The sequence below is a fragment of the Taudactylus pleione genome, unplaced genomic scaffold, assembly GCF_031769625.1.
Source record: "Taudactylus pleione unplaced genomic scaffold, aTauple2 ptg000051l, whole genome shotgun sequence".
NCBI lineage: Eukaryota > Metazoa > Chordata > Amphibia > Anura > Myobatrachidae > Taudactylus > Taudactylus pleione.
Window position 1 is genome coordinate 6,251,266 of NW_028284453.1, and position 21,703 is coordinate 6,272,968.

Below are 21,703 nucleotides of genomic sequence, written 5' to 3' on the forward strand. Positions count from 1 at the left end.
ATAGGGTAAAATATCGCTATGTGTGGGGCCAACTTTAGATTCTATTGGCTATAGAGCTGTACTTAAGGATGGCATTAATGTGCCTCAGTGTTACTCCTTCATGGTAAACTTGATTCACTGCCTTGGCGTAATGACGCCGCACACCCTGATACGTAGGGATGCCAAGGCTTATAAATTTACATTAAGGCAACAGCCGCTTTGATTCAGGATTCCCGCTATCTATCAAACTTGCAAAGGCCTAGACCGTCACAGTTTTACTGCTAGACATAACTTTTATTCAACAATATACTAGATGTGTAAACAACAGTTTCCAAATACATCTCTAATCAATTAAGGGACTAAAGGGTGCATTTACAAAAACCTCAATAAAAGAAAGAGCAACCAATAAGATTCCAGCTATCAATTTCTAGCACGTACTAGATAAATAAAAGCTACAATCTGACTGGTTGCTATTGACAACGGCTTCATTTTCCCTTTTAAGAATTTTATTAAACTTAAACAAATGAGAGTTGACTGTGAGAAATACCAGGACGCTTCTGCCACTAAAAAGGAAACATATGACATAGGAAAACCCGCCTGGCTAGAAAACAGTTAAACAGATGGTTAACACATGTGGAAATAAAAAAGGTCTGTAAAGGGTATTTGCTTTTTACCCATCCATTCTCTATGAACAGAAACGTCAGGGAAGTCATTCTTCAATGCCTATTGGACTTTCTCCTCAAACCTTCGCTCTTTGTACGAGGCAGCATTTCAGGGAAACACAGAGGGCAAAAGTTTATAAGGGAAAATAAAGCATGTTTATGTGTGGGGCGACGCATTCCCTCTAAAATCCTTAATGCTGATAAATACGAAGCTGGAATTAAAGGCACCAGAAAATCAGTGTTACTAAAATACAAGCTATGCGTGCACAGACCCGACCAGTCTACCCGATCGGTTTTCAGTAACTTGGCTTTTCATCAAAATCAGTCCGTGGTGCGAAAACACCAATTTAGAGCCTAAACAGATGATCAGACATTACTCATTCTTTCCCAGCAACATGCATATCGCGCAGTATGTACCAATCTAATCTGTGCGTCTAGGTCTAAATTACAATACGCATGCAACACTAGCGGAAATACAAACCGTGTGCAAGAAGCCTTATAATTTAACACTACAGCAAATTGTTAAAAAGTATTTTCACAAAAAGACAGTATACAAAAATAAAACAGACACACAGAGCTTTACTGAAAAATGTGAGGAACCATCACGGACGTGAAGTTGTCCAGACAAGGCAAGATTTTGGTTGGTCAATTTGCTTATATCAATTGAATTGATCGACCATAGCAGGCATTAGTAACCTTTTGCCATCAGTGTGCCGGCTAAAATCTAGTTAAACCTCAGTGAACCAATTCTACATTTATAATTTGGGTACATGCATGGATTAATTAATAATAATGGGACCAAAAAATTAACATGCTGCTTATCGATTTATTAATGAAATATGTAATACGGGAGGTAGTTGAAATCCCGGCTGTCGGCGCTGGAATCCTGTCACCATTCAGAAACCCGGCACTGGCATCCCAACATTAAGTAGTGGGGTTAGGTACTGGGGAGAAGGGTTAGGTTTAGGCACTAGGGTGGGAGGTTAGGTTTAGGTTGCGGGGAGAGAGCCTTGGATGGAGATAAAGAGAACACAGATAAAAGTACCAGCCAATCAGCTCCTAATTGCCATGTCACAGGCTGTGTTTGAAAAATGACAGGAGCTGGTTGATTGGTACTTTATCTCCGTTCACGGCTTAGTAAACAGACCGCTGAGTCACTGCTATTTTACCCTACTGACATGCAGCTCAGTCATAGAAATATTTTTTTTTTTAGAAGTTTGTATTGTAAAGTGTACGAATTTATAATTTAGCTTCACTGGTGCTGTAGTGAGGCATCCTATAAAGGATTTATGCTGACCACACACATGGCGATCTGCACACGATCAGCCGATGTGTACGATTTCCCTTGAAACTCTCCCCGCCAGCTCTGTACATGATCTTCAAACGATCTTGCCTGCATCCAGACTTTCACAGTGCATCGTGTCCTAGATTGTCAGATCTGCTGTACTGCACGGCAGATCTGACAATAGGATGTGCGACCAGCGGGGACACGCATCGCATCGTGGTCGTGAGTGGGGGCTCACGATTTACTCAGGATTTGGCCATATTTTACACGATCTGTCGTTCCAATGTGCCGGAATCGGCCAGATAGGGTAAAATATCGCTATGTGTGGGGCCAACTTTAGATTCTATTGGCTATAGAGCTGTACTTAAGGATGGCATTAATGTGCCTCAGTGTTACTCCTTCATGGTAAACTTGATTCACTGCCTTGGCGTAATGACGCCGCACACCCTGATACGTAGGGATGCCAAGGCTTATAAATTTACATTAAGGCAACAGCCGCTTTGATTCAGGATTCCCGCTATCTATCAAACTTGCAAAGGCCTAGACCGTCACAGTTTTACTGCTAGACATAACTTTTATTCAACAATATACTAGATGTGTAAACAACAGTTTCCAAATACATCTCTAATCAATTAAGGGACTAAAGGGTGCATTTACAAAAACCTCAATAAAAGAAAGAGCAACCAATAAGATTCCAGCTATCAATTTCTAGCACGTACTAGATAAATAAAAGCTACAATCTGACTGGTTGCTATTGACAACGGCTTCATTTTCCCTTTTAAGAATTTTATTAAACTTAAACAAATGAGAGTTGACTGTGAGAAATACCAGGACGCTTCTGCCACTAAAAAGGAAACATATGACATAGGAAAACCCGCCTGGCTAGAAAACAGTTAAACAGATGGTTAACACATGTGGAAATAAAAAAGGTCTGTAAAGGGTATTTGCTTTTTACCCATCCATTCTCTATGAACAGAAACGTCAGGGAAGTCATTCTTCAATGCCTATTGGACTTTCTCCTCAAACCTTCGCTCTTTGTACGAGGCAGCATTTCAGGGAAACACAGAGGGCAAAAGTTTATAAGGGAAAATAAAGCATGTTTATGTGTGGGGCGACGCATTCCCTCTAAAATCCTTAATGCTGATAAATACGAAGCTGGAATTAAAGGCACCAGAAAATCAGTGTTACTAAAATACAAGCTATGCGTGCACAGACCCGACCAGTCTACCCGATCGGTTTTCAGTAACTTGGCTTTTCATCAAAATCAGTCCGTGGTGCGAAAACACCAATTTAGAGCCTAAACAGATGATCAGACATTACTCATTCTTTCCCAGCAACATGCATATCGCGCAGTATGTACCAATCTAATCTGTGCGTCTAGGTCTAAATTACAATACGCATGCAACACTAGCGGAAATACAAACCGTGTGCAAGAAGCCTTATAATTTAACACTACAGCAAATTGTTAAAAAGTATTTTCACAAAAAGACAGTATACAAAAATAAAACAGACACACAGAGCTTTACTGAAAAATGTGAGGAACCATCACGGACGTGAAGTTGTCCAGACAAGGCAAGATTTTGGTTGGTCAATTTGCTTATATCAATTGAATTGATCGACCATAGCAGGCATTAGTAACCTTTTGCCATCAGTGTGCCGGCTAAAATCTAGTTAAACCTCAGTGAACCAATTCTACATTTATAATTTGGGTACATGCATGGATTAATTAATAATAATGGGACCAAAAAATTAACATGCTGCTTATCGATTTATTAATGAAATATGTAATACGGGAGGTAGTTGAAATCCCGGCTGTCGGCGCTGGAATCCTGTCACCATTCAGAAACCCGGCACTGGCATCCCAACATTAAGTAGTGGGGTTAGGTACTGGGGAGAAGGGTTAGGTTTAGGCACTAGGGTGGGAGGTTAGGTTTAGGTTGCGGGGAGAGAGCGTTAGGATAGTTAATGACAGGTGTCGGTATCCTAACCCTGTGGGATGCCGGCGTCAGAATTCTGACTGCCGTGATCCAGAGTGCTGGCATCCCGTACCCAACAGCTTTAAAATGGGGGAAGTAAGAGAGAGAGCGGAGAGTTGTTGGCAGCCAGTAAGACCAAAACAATGACCGAGCTTATAGGTAAATTAATCTCTGTGTATTGGTATTGCTTGCCACCTGTAACTAAATAGATAACACACATTTCTCTTTCAGGGCGGGATGTACTACGTATCGCATTATGGATGCAACGCATCCCGCGCATAGTGACGGTAATGCAGCAGAGCGGTCCTATGCGATGATGAGACTTCCGGGTTTAGGACCCTGGAGTCCTGTCTGTACATGAGCGGCCGCCGCGTGCCCCACAGGGGACACTGGGAGGGATCAGATTAGATCCCTCTCACGGAAGAATGCGGAAAGAAGCCCATAGACTTCTATTAGGCTATGCAATCTACAGATGGTGTTGCCTAATGGGTCCAAGTTCCTAAAAATATCGCAATCCGGAGCTTGGTACATATGGAAAATGCGGCCAAAACATGGAAAATGGCATTATTCTGAGTTTTGACGGCATTTTAGCCTTGGTACATCCCACCCTTAGTCATAAAATATTAAGGTCTAAATTTAAGTCTGTTACTTTTATTTTGGTCCTAGCTGGTAAGTCTCCCAAACCCTCGGCGTGCCACTTAAAATAGTTTCTTTGTGCCGGTGATTGCTGATCCCTGCATCAGTGTCTGTGAAGTAATCATCCTACCATTAAATAGAAGGATACAAACGCAGCAAGCAGGCTCTCTTAGCACGGACGCATACAGCGAGGTTTGCATAACGAATTTAAGCATTTTTGCCTATGTCTGTCCTATTCTGAGTTGGACAGAACTTTGTCAGATCGTTTTTTCCATTAAATTGGGTGTTTTCGGGGCAGGAACTGTGGGGTGACTATTCGATTGAACAGACCCTCCCTGACTTGTGAAAGTGTCGTGGGCGTGTATCTATAGCTCCTTGCGAATCAGAGTCCTTTGTATGGGGAAGGGAAGACCTTTTCTGACAGATGTCATGCTAGGTGCAAGTGCAGACACAAATGATAACGGCTGCAGCAGTCTGCAAAAGAAAAAAAAATCAATGGGCAGCACTGGTTTACACTTGCGCACACGCGATCCTCCGCATTAGTTGAACAGAATACCGCATTAGCATAATGTAGTAAATCAGGCCTTAGCACCTGCCCACAATTGCAGCCAATTTATGTGCGACTTAAGCTGGGTACACACTAAGCGATATATCGGCTGATAAATTGTTCCAATCCGCATCGAAACGATATATCGGCCACATCGTTCAGTGTGTACGCACTCTTGCGCGTTCACGAGCGTCGTTGGTCGGGATGTTGGGCCCCTCCACCAGAACGATATATGGGCCACATCGCTCAGTGTGGACGCACTAATGCGCCTTCACTAGCGTAGTTGGTCGGGATGTTGGGCACCTCCACTGCCGCAGTTGTGGACGCCGCGCTTATGCACACAGCATCCATTCGGTGCAGGGAGAGAATTGAGGCAGCCCAGCTACTGATGTAGTGCTGGGCTCGCTCCCAGTCTGACGGTAAATGGGAGGTGTGCCATGCGGGGTGCAGCCCAAAATAGTGTCATTTTGGAGAAGTGGCCTATGGTAATTAGACTACGTCCCAACTTCACCACGCACGAGATTTGGGGTATCTGGGTCCCTCGCCGCACAGGGCACGGCTCATGCTGGAGCCGCCTTGTTGTCTAGTGTGTACCCGTGCATTAGAATCTGCCCCATTGTCTATTAAATGCTGGCCAAATTCTCACAGAAGTGACTACTACCCAACGCTCCCATTGGACTATTTTTGCATACTTCTGCCACTACAAGTTTAGAGAAATAATAGCATAAAACATAATAAAATGCAGCACGCTGCAATAAACGTATGGCAAGGTGCACCAGCAACACTCCAATCTATTTTATGTTTGGGAAATGCTCACATTAGATTACAATACACATATAATAGAGTGAATGAAAGCATTTCTTTATTTGAAAACAACAAATAAAACCGTGGGCTTGAGACTTGATTTATACACACTGTGAAATTGCTGAAGACGAACATTTCTTTATTGCCATTTTATTTTCACAAACCGTTACAAATGCTGTATTGTCATGATTTCTATATCTACGGTATAAGGCCTTGGAGATGAAAAACAAACTAAAACCACTACATTTCTGACATAAAGGCAGGGCACAACCCAATGGATAGGGTGAGTGGAGTCTTATCAATGCAGATACAAACCAAAAAATCAAATAGGTCAGTCTTATGTCATTTTCCAAGAGCATAACCGATCCAGAAAGACTTGTGCAAAACAGATCAGTGCCCAGATACAGCATTAATAAACCTCTTAACACCCAAATACATATTTTGCGAAGTATGAATGTAAAATACACAGTTCAGTGTCACCCTTACATTCCAAAGCTCTGATCTGTAAGTTATTTAAGCTGCCCACATGCACACAGCGATATTTTACCCGATCTGGCCGATTCTGACACATTGGAATGACAGATCGTGTAAAATATGGCCAAATCGTGAGTAAGTCCCCACTCTCGATGCTAGTCCCCGCTGGTCACACATCGCGTTGTCAGATCTGCCGTGCAGGAGGGCAGATCTGACAATCTATGACGCGATGCACTGTAAAGTCTGGATGCAGAAGAGATTGTATGAAGATTGGACACCAAATCGTGTGGAGATCATGTGCAGAGCTGACGGGAAGAGTTTCAGGGGAAATCATACACATCGGCTGATCGTGAGCACATCGCTGTGTCTGTGGACACCTTTAGTTTATGTTAGGGCAATACAAAGATGTTAACTGACCCTTGCTTCAGTCCCAAACAAGCAACATGTGTGTCCTCATACATCTAGCCTCTAATACACCACGCAGCGCGACTTGTCTGGCGTGAGTGAGCCGTCAGGTCCCGTGATACTCTGCTAGCGCCGGGCGTATTTTTGGGGCGAAATTGTGCCCAATTCACAATGTTGTGTGACTAGGACGCACCAGACTGTGCTGATTAATGTGATATCTGACACCTGTATATCTGTGTGCGACGGAGTCTGTATATGAGCCTCAACGGAACCTGGAATGAAAAAAGCTGCGGCCGCTACATTGTAGGACTTCGTATACAGAATCAGGGACACAGTTGTACACAGATATACCAGTGTCACATATTAAATTAATCAGCACAGTTTGCTGGTGCGTCCTAAGCTTAGATACATTTTCGGCAAAAGATGCAAAGACCACCGGCACTAGCAGAGTCTCGTGGGACCTGGAGCACTGAGGGACTTTTTAGAGCGACTGCCGCAAAGATGTTTAAGGACACATCCGTACACATCTATTTAACCATTTGGTAGTATAAACGGCTTTTTAATTTAATCATTATTACTTATAATAGAGGTTTTGGGCTCCCTGCATTAATTCTATAGCCTAGAAGAGCGGTTCCCAAACTCTGTCATTACAGTCCAGGTTTTAAGGATATCCATGCTTGAATGCAGATGGTCAAATCAAATTGATGAGGTACTATTTAAGTCACCTGTGCTCAAGCATGGATATCCTAAAAACATGGACTGTAATAGCAGAGTTTGGGAACCTCTGGCCTAAAAGCAGGCAACCTTAGTCTCAGAGCTGCAGATCTCCCAGCATTCCCTACCAGGCTCAGCAGGGCATACTGGGACCTGTAGTGCTACAAGTAGTCCTAAACCTGCTGTGGCTTATTTATCCCCAACATTCCTCTTCATTCCTGTTGAGTAATACACAGGTGTTTTGTAAAGAGTCTCATGGTAACCCATTGTAAATGTCTTGTCAATCTCTGCTGAAGTGGTGCACAAATAAATATATGTTTTAAGTACAGGTCGGTAGCTGCAGCCTATAACTAAATAAATCATCTACCTAATATATCCTTTAACTAGAAGCACCAAAAATAAGATTTTTACATAATACAAGACATCACATCACATATGCTTTGGTTGTAAGCACTACCACACAGTGTATTGCATTAAGTAGCTGTATCACCTTTATATTAATGCAGCTGGCTCATTAGTAATGCTGGGCACTCAGAATCACAGATCGGCTGGGGAGGTGGGGGACTATATTGCAGGCTGTCTACGTGTGTTTCCTATCACAATTATGCATACATCAAGTGGAGGGAGGGGGGGCTGGCTGCTCATTCAGTCAGAAGACACAGCCAATCAAAGGTAACAGCTGGTAATCGGAACCGCAATGCAATTCTCCTCTTGGCATTTGAGCTTGAGGCCTTGTGGTGCAGACAGAGACCAGATGAGGACGTGACCCACACCATTAGAGGAACGTAGCTGATCCCTGCTGAGTGAATACATTTTAAAAAGGCACAATTCTACTTGTACTGTGCTTAATTCTCAGTCTATATTTAACACAGCAACCTGTCTTATTGTTAGGAAAAGTACTTAAAAAAAATGTTTAAAAAATAAACATAAAATAGAGTAAAAAAAAATTAAAATTAAAAAAATACACTGCACAGGGACTAGGGCCCTCATTCAGAGCCGCTCGTTAGCGGCAGTACGCTCGTTCCGAGCGATGTTTGCACATCTGCGCATGCGTACGGTTTTTAGTACGCATGCGCGAACCAGTCAGTGCGGCCGAAAATCGTTTGTACGCTATATTGCGAGTGCCTGCTATTTTGAGTGACAGAATGAGGCGTATGTGGGTGGTAACAGGGGAAGGTGCTTGAAAATGGGGAGTGGAGATCCGAACGCAGGCGTGCTTAAAGGTCAAAACGGGCGTTTTATGGGTGTGTATATTTAAAACAGCAGCGTCATTGTCCACGTCACTGGGTTATTTTATAGCCAGAACTGCTCGCAAATTTGTGGTAGCAAACACCAACCACAAGAATAGCGAGCAGTTCATACGCTGGTCGATGTACTCGATTAATCTAATAAATAGCGGACATGACGTAGGATGCGTGCGGCCAGGGGGCGTTTTTAACAAATAAACGAGCGTATGTTTTGCTCGTTCGTTCAGACTTAGAGGTGTGAACAGACTGCAATGTGCGTACGGATCATTTGAATAGCCACCCCTTGTTTTTAAACGAACGACCGCAAATAGCGAACGGCTCTGAATGAGGGCCTAGGTTCTCTGTCCCCAGCATGTTTTAAGGCTACAACATCAATGAGAAAACTGGAATGATTCAAATTGACATTTATGTTTTCACAGATATTGGTTCGGCCCTCAAAATGGCGGCCTCCTCTGAATGCAGACGTTTATATTATAGGCGACATAAAACGTCTGTAATATTTCCCACCCCAGTCGTCTTTCCTATCTCCCCAGTCTCTCTCTCTCTCTCTCTTTTTTCCATTTCCCTCACATCTGTCATCATCTCTCACATCCTCTACGGTTTATCTGATTGAAAAGTCAAGCATGCGTGAATGGCATTATGTCATCAGAATCGCTGGCAGCAGAGAGAAGGGGCGTGGCTTCTCCCTGCTCTTGTGAATTACAGAAAGTAGCGCGCTTCCAAAATAAAACTATATACACCAGCATTCCGTAGAGATCTAACTTTAATATGCAATATCTGCTATCGGCCCGATTTAGTCTCCCAGGTTCCTCAAAAATACATTTAATTATAGAGGAAAATATGCATTCTTACATAATATTTTATAATTGTACTTTACATATAAATGGTCAAGGTCGCAAAGTGACCATGAGCTATTTAAATGTTTTGAGCGCCCATAACTTATCGCCGATTTCTGCTTGCGCCTTCTGGAGGAGTGAGCAGAAATCCGCCCATAGGAGGGCTTTTGGGCGCCTTCACTGCAGCGCACCTTGCTCCTGGGCACCTTGGCCAATACTTAACACGGGAGAAGCCACTTTACGCCACTAATACCTTACCTTTTGGGAGAGAGTATGGAGCCGCCTCAACCAGAGCGGGACTGGCTACGTAAACAATTGAATAGCTTCCGTCGCTTTAGATGGGAGCTAGGTGCCTCCGAAACAATTGAATCACACCCCCGGAGGAAAAAAAAAACCATCAGCAGCAAAAGGGCGGCAGCAGGCAGGAGAATATTCTCCACAATTTAGTTATTTGTCCATTAATTCAAAATGGGAGCGCAATAGCAGTTCATCCGACCTTAAAAGGTCACTTCTGGCAGGTCAGAACCATTAATAAGCCGCCCAACAAGAATCCAGGAGATCATAGTTTGTTTGCCAATGATACATTTATGAATGGCAGCACAGGCTGTGGATTACTGAGCATTTGAGAAAGGCAATACGGCCAGATGGACCATCCTCCACCATATGCTCAGCAAAAGGACCAGTCCATGGGAGCCGTCAACCTAAAGACCTCTACAGCCCTGAGTGTGAGCTCAGTTGGTTCCATAAGAATGCGAGTGGCATTTTCGTGGCATGTTGTGTGCAGCCATACCCTTATAAAGGTAAAACAAAGTGCTAATCTTTACTAAAAGGTGTACGAAGTGATCATCTTTAGCTCAAGTTCCAACATTTCTTTCCTACAGTATATGGAAAGAGTGACAACCTATCCACAGAGCACATGACGTAGCCCAATTGTCTGGCCACCGTAGGTCATCAGCTTCTTAGTCACCACGTGAACCCAACTGAGCATTTATGGGATATTCTGGAATGATGTGTTTTCCACCAGCATCAACCAGGTCATTAGATAAGTGGAACACTGGTGCTGCAGCCCTCCGGCACAATGTATAGTCCATGACCTGTATATACTATGAGTTATTCAATAACTAAAAAGTGTATCTGTATAATGTCTCAGTCTGCTACACCCCATAATTGGCTGTTCAATCTTAACACAATCTGAAACAGCCAATCACAAACCAGTAAGCTTCTCTGGAAGTCAGACGTCTACTTGACATGCAGCCACCTGCCCATCCTCAATACAGAAAACAAAAACAAACGATAACTTAGGGCCCGATTCAGCAGTGATCGCAAAAGCAACTACGTAGTCAGATTGTTAGCCACTGAGCATGCGTATAAGCTGCACTGCGAATACGCTGTGATCACACTACGATTACGGATGCACAGAGGAATCCATCGCAGAGCGATTGACAGGCTGTGAGCGATTGGGGGGTGGTGATGGGGAGTGGTCGGAAAAACGCAAGCATACCTGTCCGTTTGAATTACGTTTTCTGGGCGTGCATAAATTAGCCACTGCGATTGCATACGCAGCAGGAGAGCTCTCTGCGTGTGACGAGACTTGCAGTGTCTGCAGCAGGTCAGACCTGGTGTAAAATCTGCGCGAGTGGTCGATTGTACCGAAGTTTACACATAAGAGCGACAGTGAACAGATGCGAGAAAGCAGCAGTGGGCGTCTTTATGTCGGCGGGTGTGCTTTGGGAAAGCATTATCCTATTTTCGCAGCTGCATTCCGTGCGATTTCAATTGCGATACGTACTGAACCAGGCCCTCGGTTTCTAATTATAAGGCATTCAGGAGGCAGACGAACAAATCTAGGAGTTTGTGTGTGTATCCAATAACCTCAACAGAAAAAGTCTCCCCAAACGTAGGTAATAGTATTAATATTCCAGGTGCATTGGCTGCCTGGCTCCTGGAATGGGTACTGCCTTAGAACCTGACTCCGATTTGTACACTACGTCGATGTCTACACAAATGGAGCTACTTTTTGCCACTGCGCATATAGGCCAAGGTACATTTCCACAGTCGCACACTGCAAGTCTCTATTAGCAGTGCGATTGGCAGCCAGCGAGTGTTTGGGGGTGGCAACTGGGAGTGTCAATTAACAACGAAACCATTTACAGACCGTTTCGGGGGCGTGTCACAAGAAATACGGCTCCCGCATCTCAGTTCCCGCGGCCATTTTGCATGATCATAAAGCTACTCGGGCATCCGATCAACGACCGAACTGCAGATGTGTACGCAGTTGCTTGGATTTGCGATGCCGCCAGCGGGCGTCTCAGTGCAATCCCCGACGGATGTGACATTTGTATATTTTTTCGCAGAGCAGCTGCGTATGGGAATCGCAGCTGAGGTGGCGTACAAGTTTGAATCACGCCCTTAGTCGCTTTGCAAGGGGAAAAGAAAAATAGAAAAAAATTATTATTTAGGATTAGTTCATCATTGACTTTATCTCACTTTTGGTCTCCACAAGCTGTTCTAGCTTGCATCTCTAATCCATTTATTTGATGCAGAACAGCCTCTATGTAAATTATAAGAAGAATACCACTGCAAGATATTACAAAAATGACATATAAAAAGTAGGGGTGAGCGGATTCGGTTCTACTCGGTTCCGTTCGGATTTAAAAAACGAATCTTATTGGGTATCAGCTGTCACGAGTTTTGGATAGCCAATAAGATTCGGTTTTTAAATCCGAACGGAACCAAGTAGAACCGAATCCGCTCACCCCTAATAAAAAGTAACAGGTATATTATACTCCTACACATGCCTTCACCAGACATTTGTAAACAAAATAGAACTACTTTAAATCGATCGGACAAAAGGCTACTGGTATTGAGTCCTTCTTTTAAAGACGCAAGTTAAAGAGATGTAAAATCAAGGTGAAAACAGAGTATTATATATCAAAAGGGATGTAGTCACCATCCTGGCGGACAGGATGCTACCGCTCGGAATACCGGCTCCAGAATCCAGACGGTAAGTATTAGGGTTAAGGATAGGCACTAGCTGGAGGGTTAAGCTGCGAGAAAGGTAGGTTAGGGGGAGGGTTAGGCTACTTACCTTCAGGAGTTTCCATTCTGCCTGTCGGGATGCCGCTGTCAGTGTTCTGACCACCGGCATCCCGATTGCCGGGTTCACGTACCAAAAAAAAAAGACAAAACATATTTGCAGTGATCTTTTTACATTCCTTGTTCTTTTCTTGCATTTCAAAATTTACTTTGGTCTCAATGGGAGCGTATTTACATTTTGTCATTGATGCATGCTATTATCTAAACACATATCATACCCAATGCGGTTTACTCGATTTTAATTTATGTAACATGAAATTTAAAAAAAAACAAAAAAAAAAAAACACAACACACCACAAATGTACAGTATGTTGCCTTAGTCTATTTGCTGTGAACACTTTCTGAAGCTGGAGAAATACTATATAAAGGAGTGTGACGGCCTCTTCCTGCAACAATCAGGAAGTGCTGTAGTGTCAGGACTATAGCAAAGCTCTAGCAAGTGGATCTGCAACCTGTGCTATTGTGGGATCAGTCTTTATATCAAAAATCGCTCTTATCCCATCACCAATAACTAATGCTAAAACTGAAGCAGAGGTTCAATGCCCTACATTGCGGAAATTCGGCCTCGAGTCACACATTCAGAATTGCAAACGCACAGACATTTATATTCTGTCACAAAATGATCCTCGTCACTGGGTGTGTTTCCCTTAGCAAATTACTGGGGGGGGGGGGCTGCTTTTAAAATACATATAAGTAGACAGATCAAAAAGCTCACCAGGGGGCCTTCAATACACCTAAAACTCACTAGGTAATTATGTTGCAAGCAACGAAAGGGATTCTGTAAATATGAAAGTGACAAGCCTGGCTGTGCCATGAAAGTCACCTCCTCAGGTGACTTAAAGGATGTATTTAAATCCGAAGGGGAGATAAAATCATTACTTAAATACTGAAATAAAAGGATCTGTGTTTTTAGTGTAAATATTGAGGTGATTCTTAGTTACAATGCAAATAAAGTCTTAATACAAAGCTAAGTAGGTAATGCCAAACAGTGTGCGTGTGTGAGATGCAAACTTAAATCCCAAATAAAGAAGAACCAATTAAAGGGGCATAATCAATTCCAGGGGAAAAGTCCTGTACATTTCACCGACATCGCTGGTTTTCAATGCGAAGATGTAACGTGCTCGTGCCCGCTTTCCCCCATATTCAATTAGAGATCGGCGAAAACAGGACCCGGCGAAACTGTAACATGCGAAAAGTACTGTCAGTTTTGGTGAAATCAGCCCGACACCCCCCAAAAGATGCACTGACATTGGGGATCACTCTAGATACCCCCGAATAGCCCTGTTGAAGGTATTTGGGGTACTTAAATGCTCTCAATAGCTGCTATTTAGTGTCTTTGCTGAAGTGGTGAAGAATAGCATTTAGCAGTTTTTTTGTGTGTGAAAATAAGTTGTCCCTGCAAATTTAGGGTACACGAAAATGGGTGCAAGCATATTTTTAAGTTGCTAAAGTGAAGTTTTACAAATTGTAAAATAATCACCTGCAAGCTTAAAAACACCTGGGGCATACTTGGTGGGGACCCCCTGGAGTCTATTCCGCTATTTATTTATTTCTGACCCCCAGCTTTGGACTTTTTCGCCCCCAAAATGAAAGTACTTTTTTGGGGTGATCTAAAGAATTTTTTTTTTACTTTTCATGATGCAGTTCACCTTTGGAGGACTGTCCCAAGGGTGCAGGGTGGTTCCCGCAACTTTGCACCCCAATTCTGCACTTTTTTCTCAACACCTATTTATAGGCGAAACTTTTTTGCAGGTCCCAATGCATTGAGTTTCCGCACCGGCGGAAGGTCTTCGAACTTGAATACGGAGGAAGGTTTTCGCATAGCGAAATGACGTCACTCGTGATACTTTTCCGCAGAAACTGACTTTTCGCACCTAATTGAATACGGCCCTAAAGTGGACATCGCCCTTCTCAGTTATGCATTATTAGACAAGCAGAGGATCATGGGTACTGTGGTTAGTTATATGAACCACAGAGGGTGAACAGCCATTTATAGGCCTCAGTAATTGCCATGGTGCCATTTAGGAGTATTTCAAGCAGTATAAAAGTGATATAAATAATCATTTTCAAGAGATCCTACAGTACAATGCAGCCGGCACTTTTAAAAAAAAGCATTAAGGACCCTTCGATGTCTGCTTCTAGCTTCCATCATAAACACAAACATGTGGACATACAATATTGTGCCTGCCCTCAACTCCATGATCCGGACTGTCATTAGCACAGATTTATCTGTAAAACCGTGAGTGGGCAGCACTTCATTCCCAGTGACATTGGATATTGGGGGCCTCAGGTCAGGAGGGATAGCGACACCTGTTATATATTGCCTGCCAGGAACCATTGCAAATCCTTCTGCCACCAGATCTACTAGCAAAGCAAAAAAGCATTAGGTCACAATGCCAGGTCCCTAGCCAGTGGCTCCAGGGTGCAGAGGGGCACCTAAGTTACAAACGCCTGTTCATTTTTTCCTTGCGGGCTGAAACATCACATCCATACAACATGCCCATAACCAATAAAGTATAAGTAATCTTCAACTGAGATTTTTATCACCAATATGGTACAATAAAAGTGCCACAGGGCCAAGCAGCATTGATGGTTATTGGTGTTGCTCCATGATAAAATCATATACATAGACATGATCACTAGTACTCTTATCATACAGATACTCATTTATCAACGAGTTTTATCACTCACAACGAGTGATAAAACTCGTTGAGTATGATAATTATGCTGCAGCCAATCAGCTCCCAACTGCCATCTGTTGGGAGCTGATTGGCTGGAGCACCATTCATCACATGCAACGAGTTGTATCACTCGCTGTGAGTGATAAAACTCGTTGATAAATGAGGCCCACTGTGAAAATCTCATACACTGTGCCGAGCACTGCTACACAAAATAATGAGGATGTTAAGCTGAGTACGCACTAGGCGATAGGTCGCCCGATCCAGCTGATCAGAAAACATATCGTCCACATTGGGCAGTGTGTATCCGCTATGTCGCTGATTATGCGCGCTCCCTGGTGATATTGTCAGCGGGGGCTATGCTGGCGAATGCAGCATGGACCCCGCAGTAGCGCCGTCGATCCCGGCATCGCCAAGTGTGTCCCGCTGCACGACACATCGGCTGGGTACACATTGTTAAGTGTGTATCCAGCATTAAAGTTATCAACACACAGAGACATGAGGGTCTATTTACTAAGACTTGGATGGAGATAAAGTCGAGGGAGATAAGGTACCAACCAAACAGCTCCTAACTGTCATTTTTCAAACACAGCCTGTGAGATGGAAATTAGGAGCAGATTGGCTGGTACCTTATCTCCATTCACTTCATCTCCATCCAAGGCTTAGTAAATAGACCCCATGATCTCTGATCCTTTTCTCCTACAGTTACTGCGAGAGATCCTCATACACCATGTAGAGCGCTACTAAACAAAGTAATGAGGATGTTATTGTTACACTCAGATATAATCACTGATCCTCTCCTACAGTTAATGTGAGAAATCAGACTATTATTATGCTTTATTTACATGGCATCACAAGGGGTCCGCAGCGCCTTACAAAGTACATAAACAGAGAGTATGAGCAAAACAAGAAAAGGAGTGACTTATAATACAGAACATTGCAGGACATGGACAAAGTTTATAAACATTGTTGCAGCAGCTGTCATAGTACCCAAATAAGCCAAACACGCAGCGGGGGGCAGAACCCAAGGGATAGGTGCCATTGCAAGCAGTGGGGAGGAAATGATGGTATAAGTGAGGGAAGGAAAAGCACATGAGGGAAGAGGGCCCTGCTTGTGAGTGCTTATCATGTAAAAGGGAGTAGCAGACAGAGAGGGGTGTCACAGAGGAGAGGCAGGAAGCAAGGAGCAGTGGGTTAGGAGGAGAGCTGGAAGGCTATGATGCAGTAGTGGGTTTTGAGAGCCCATTTGAAATTTTGGAGAGAGGTCGAGGTGATGGGGAGAGAGTTCCAGTGGTAGGGGATCAGCAAGGGCAAAGTCTTGGAGGCGGGAGTGGGAGTAAAGTGGGGGTACACACTGAGACGATGTCCTGCTGATTTAGCCAAATCATAACATATCGTGCAGTGTGTATGCACAATAAGCGCGCTCCTGCAGTCGCATGTGATGTCGTCAGGTTTAATGTGCTGCATGTCAAGCCTGACTATGGGCCCGATTCAAAGATAGATCACAGCTGCAATTTCGTACAGAACGCTTATACGCTTGCGCAATGGCAAACAATCGCTCGATCTTTGCGAAAATTACATTAGCGTCTATCTTGAAATCAGGCCCTATATAGCTTGTGGCTCCATGCAGTGTAATGAAGGAGAAGGAGCAATTGCTCCATTGTTCATTACATATCGGCTGGGTGCAAATCGCTTAGGGTGTATCCAGCTTAGTAATCAGTTTGGGGAGGAGAGCGTGGTCAGGAGTGTGTAGGGAGATACACTATGCGGATACAAAGTAATGAGGATGGGAATATCGCACACACAGACATGATCACTGATCCTCTCCTCCTACAGTGGCTGTGAGAGATCTTCATACACTATGAGGAGCACTGCTACACAAAGTAATGAGGATGGGAATATTGCACACACAGACACAGACATGATCACTGATCCTCTCCTCCTACAGTGACTGTGAGAGATCCTCATACACTATGATGAGCACTGCTACACAAAGTAATGAGGATGGGAATATCGCACACACAGACATGATCACTGATCCTCTCCTCCTACAGTGGCTGTGAGAGATCTTCATACACTATGAGGAGCACTGCTACACAAAGTAATGAGGATGGGAATATCGCACACACAGACATGATCACTGATCCTCTCCTCCTACAGTGACTGTGAGAGATCCTCATACACTATGATGAGCACTGCTACACAAAGTAATGAGGATGTGAATATCACACACAGACATGATCACTGATCCTCTCCTCCTACAGTGACGGAGATCCTCATACACTACGCTGAGCACTGCTACACAAAGTAATTAGGAAGTATGTCACACACAGACATGATCACTGACCCTCTCCTCCTACAGTGACTGTGAGATCATGACTGTGACATGATACAGGGAGTCACAGGAAATACATAGGTTACTTTTCAAATCAAGTACATTTTAGGGAGAGTGTTCAAAGTTAAAGAAACAATTCTTATCCAAAGGACAAAAAAAAAAAAAAAAAGGACCACCACACAGTGCCAATACATTTCAGGTAAATGGTTCCATGATTATTATCACTGTATCCTAGCTAGCACTCAGACAGCACTTACTCAGCTGTACATCCATTAGCATAACCCTTTTGATCAGCTGAACAATTAGTAGGAGGGGTGGGCAATAATTAGTAGATTAATGACACATTTACACATAAGGCCCAACAAGTAAAACTATATAACTAGGGAATCAACAATGTACAATAACTGCACATTAGGTATTATGGCTACTGGAAGAATTTATAGTAGAAGAGGAACCAATACTGTAATGTTGACCCTTCAGATAATAAATATCAAAATAAATAGGTGTAATCTGTGTTTTGTATGTAGCTCAGGATACTAACAACATTGTAACAAAAATATTAACAACACCTAAACACAGACACAAATCTACTTACAGCAATTACTTCTGTATGTTGAATTAAATGTAATATATTTACAAGGACTGGAATAAGTAAATGTGTTTGAACAAATATTGCAGAGACTGGTAAGTGGTAACACCATAGTGCAAAGGGGGATTATTTTTTTTGGCTAGTCAGTTTTTATTGTGGTATAGAATATATACTGCCAAGTAGCGGATTGTCATAGATGAGCACCCAAGCTGCTCGGGCCCGTGCCTAAAAACCTCAGTGCAGAGCTAGATATTGTATGTTGTATATATTATAAGGAAAACATATGACATAAGCCCCTGGCTGCTAGTTTTTCAGCAACCACAAAAGTCTACAGAAGCATCTTCCTCTCATCTTCACTTAAGCAAGTAACCACATACAGCCAAAAACGTCACGCTCGCCTCTGTAACCAACTCGGGTGGCCCTACCCAAAACCCCGACATTCTCACATGTATAGGGCCAACCAAATATTCCATGCCATAAGCACTGCAATGTGCAGATAAGCCACTCACACACATACTTACCGAAGTGTAATGGACTTAGGGGTGGGCAATAAGCAGACCTCTAAGCTGCTGTTGAACTACACATCCCAGCATGGCTTGCAACATTTTAAGCATGGCCAGATGGCAAAACCGGCAGGGCATGCTGGGACGTGTAGTTCTACAACAGCTTGGGGGCACTATGTTAACCAAGAGCATGTTACAAATGAAATTTAGGTTTTTCTTTCTTTATGACAGACAACAGATAGCACAGTGCTTCCAAAAGGTTTGTGATGGCACATAAATAAAATATATTTTATATACACACATATAAAAAAAATCCTTTATGTATATGGAACCATAAGAGTTTGGAAGCACCATAAGAAATATTATACACATATATAATTTATATATACACACACATACATACAGTATGTGTAAGGTCACGGAATGTGCAGGCGCTTGCTAATTGATACAGACACGCACACAGCTGGATTCACCTGACCATGGCGAAACCTATGTACACCAAAATATTGGTTTAATAACCCCAAATTTTAAATCCCATTGAACTCCAAGGGATTTTTCGCTACCTGATCCTTGTGTCACAAATTCATTTTATTTTATTTAATTTTTTGTGAAAGACAGATTATCAGTTTCAATGCCCCATATGCATTATCCACACCACCCATACGTAGTACCAGTGAGAACAGTTCTCGGCAAACCTATACCAGTGCTCATCTAAGCAAATTAAAGAAGGTGGGATTTTATTGGATAAGTAACGAAGATTACACACTCTGCATCTAGAACCAGGGATGATTATTTTTTTTTGTTTACTTTTCACCAACACAATAGTGAAATATCACACGCGCACTAAGTAAGTGTGCAAACCAGTCTGCATATTCAGGAGCCCAGTGCCTGCACACTTGATCGCTGCTTATTTAGATTAGGCCTCACTCTGCAGGAAGGAGCCTGCAATAAAATAATGAGGAAGAGAGGGGATAATTCAGCGTTATGTTACAGCCCTAACAATACATACTCAGTGGAAATAATCTAAACAAAATAACTAAAATTGAAACAAAAAAATTGCACCAGAATCCGACAATATGGCAGCGTCCCATTGTCACAGCCCATAGATGCTAATTGTTTTCACTGCAATGCCTTCTCTGCTGCCTTCCATCTTTTTTTTTTTTTCCTCCCTCCTGCAGATAAGCATCCAGCTTAGGCAAGGACAGAGAAGAGCCAGCTTTCCCTTTCACATCCTAATTCCACAATCTGATAGGAAATGAAAGGGCATCAGGGCTTTCCATGCAATTAATACTTAGTTATGAAGGGAGGGAGCATGGCCATTTAAACCCCACCCCCTCAACACCTGGCCCTTACATTCAATATGCAAAAACAAACAAACCCTGGACTGTGCAAAAATGCAATGACTGCCCCAAACCACTGACAGGCCCTCAAGGACAATCAATACCCCCCCCCCCCCCCCCCACCACCACCCTTTCATTCACAGCCAATCAATCAAACAGACATAATTTAAAAGCAACATTACAGGGAGACAATAGGACTAATTAGGACCACACTCCCACCAGAAGAAGCAGTAGCATCATCCTAACCCTATACCAGTATTATTTTTGTTTCAATAAATGCACCCCCCTTTTTTGTGTGTCCTCTCTCCCCATCCCCCCCCCTCTTCCCCAGCAGCAGAAAGAATGAGGCAAAATGGAAGGAAATCCCTGTGCTTGCAACGTGCTCCCTGCTGCAGACTGCAGGCCTGGAGCAGACAGGGCTGGATTCATTCTTTTTTTTTTTTTTTCCCCTCCCTCCCAGATCTCTTTTGCAACCATCAAGGAATTTGATGCGGGAGGGCGCCTGTTGTTCGTGCTTGCAATGTCTGGGTACAATTATTGTGCACCATGCAAGTACTAGAGTGGGGTGGAAAAAAATAGGGAAGAGGGGGGATTATATAAATGTTCGTAGTAGGACAGCCATGCCTAATACACAATCCGTGCCTCCACCTCCTCCTCTCTCTGTCCCTCTTTGCCAGACCCTGGGCCAAAAATCTGTGCTGTTTGCAACCCATGCATGTAATACCAAGCTGCACAAAGCTGACCCGGTATGACCACAATGCCCACCCTTAATAATAACCCCATACATACAGGCAATGTACTATGCATCGCTGGGAAATACACACACAGACGTCTCCCAGCTCTACTTATTATTTATTTCATGTGTTTTGTACCTACCTTGCTTTCGCCGTCCTTTCGTAGCTCCATCCTGTACCAGCCCCCAAAGGATCTCCAAAGCCAGCGGTTGGATAATTTCTATCCATTAATTTATTTGTTGGACTTTAAGGTTTGCTTCCTCGTATTGCTCTCCCTCCTGGTAGATAATGGTCTCCTTCCTTTCTCTCTCTCTCTCTCTCTCTCTCTCTCTCTCCCCTTCACTCTCTCTCTCTCTCTCTCCCCCTCTCTCTGTCTCCTGCTCTGATCAACCAGCAAAAAGAAAAAAAAAATCAAATAAAGAGCCTTTTTAGGGGTCCCCCTCTCGCAGCCCCCGCAGGAGGACTCCTGGGCTCCCTGCAAAGCTGACTGATCAGACCTTCTGTATCTGGATTGCAAATGTAATTTGTTTTTTTTCTCATGGTGCAGCCATTTTTGCAGTCTCTCTATGTGTCTATTTCAGCTTCCCAGCATACATTTCAGTGAACTGTACAAAGGGGGAGGGGAGGGAGGCAGACAGAGAGGCTAAGACTCCCCTCCTGCCACCACACAGAGCCGGGGGGGAGGAGGAGGCGGAGGAAGGGGGCTGAGACAGGCTAAAATTACACTACATTCTGAACCACCACATATATTCTCACCACTGGGAACACACCGAGGTGCCATCCCTCTTACTACCTACACATCCACTGTAACATCAACAGGATACATTTTTGCATAGTAAAGAATTAATGCAACACACAGATCC

General features: G+C 43.4%; 1 protein-coding gene across 1 annotated transcript in view; it reads right to left on the minus strand.

Moving 5' to 3' along the window:
• Nucleotides 1–21,499, minus strand: part of PRR12 (proline rich 12) — a 110,545-nt gene extending 89,046 nt beyond the window's left edge. The window contains exon 1 of the mRNA XM_088462590.1: nt 20,983–21,499. Within this exon, the coding sequence (XP_088318716.1) occupies nt 20,983–21,068 (86 nt within the window). The 5' untranslated portion in view covers nt 21,069–21,499. The remainder of the gene's footprint in view (nt 1–20,982) is intronic.
• Between the last annotated feature and the right edge of the window lie 204 nt (nt 21,500–21,703).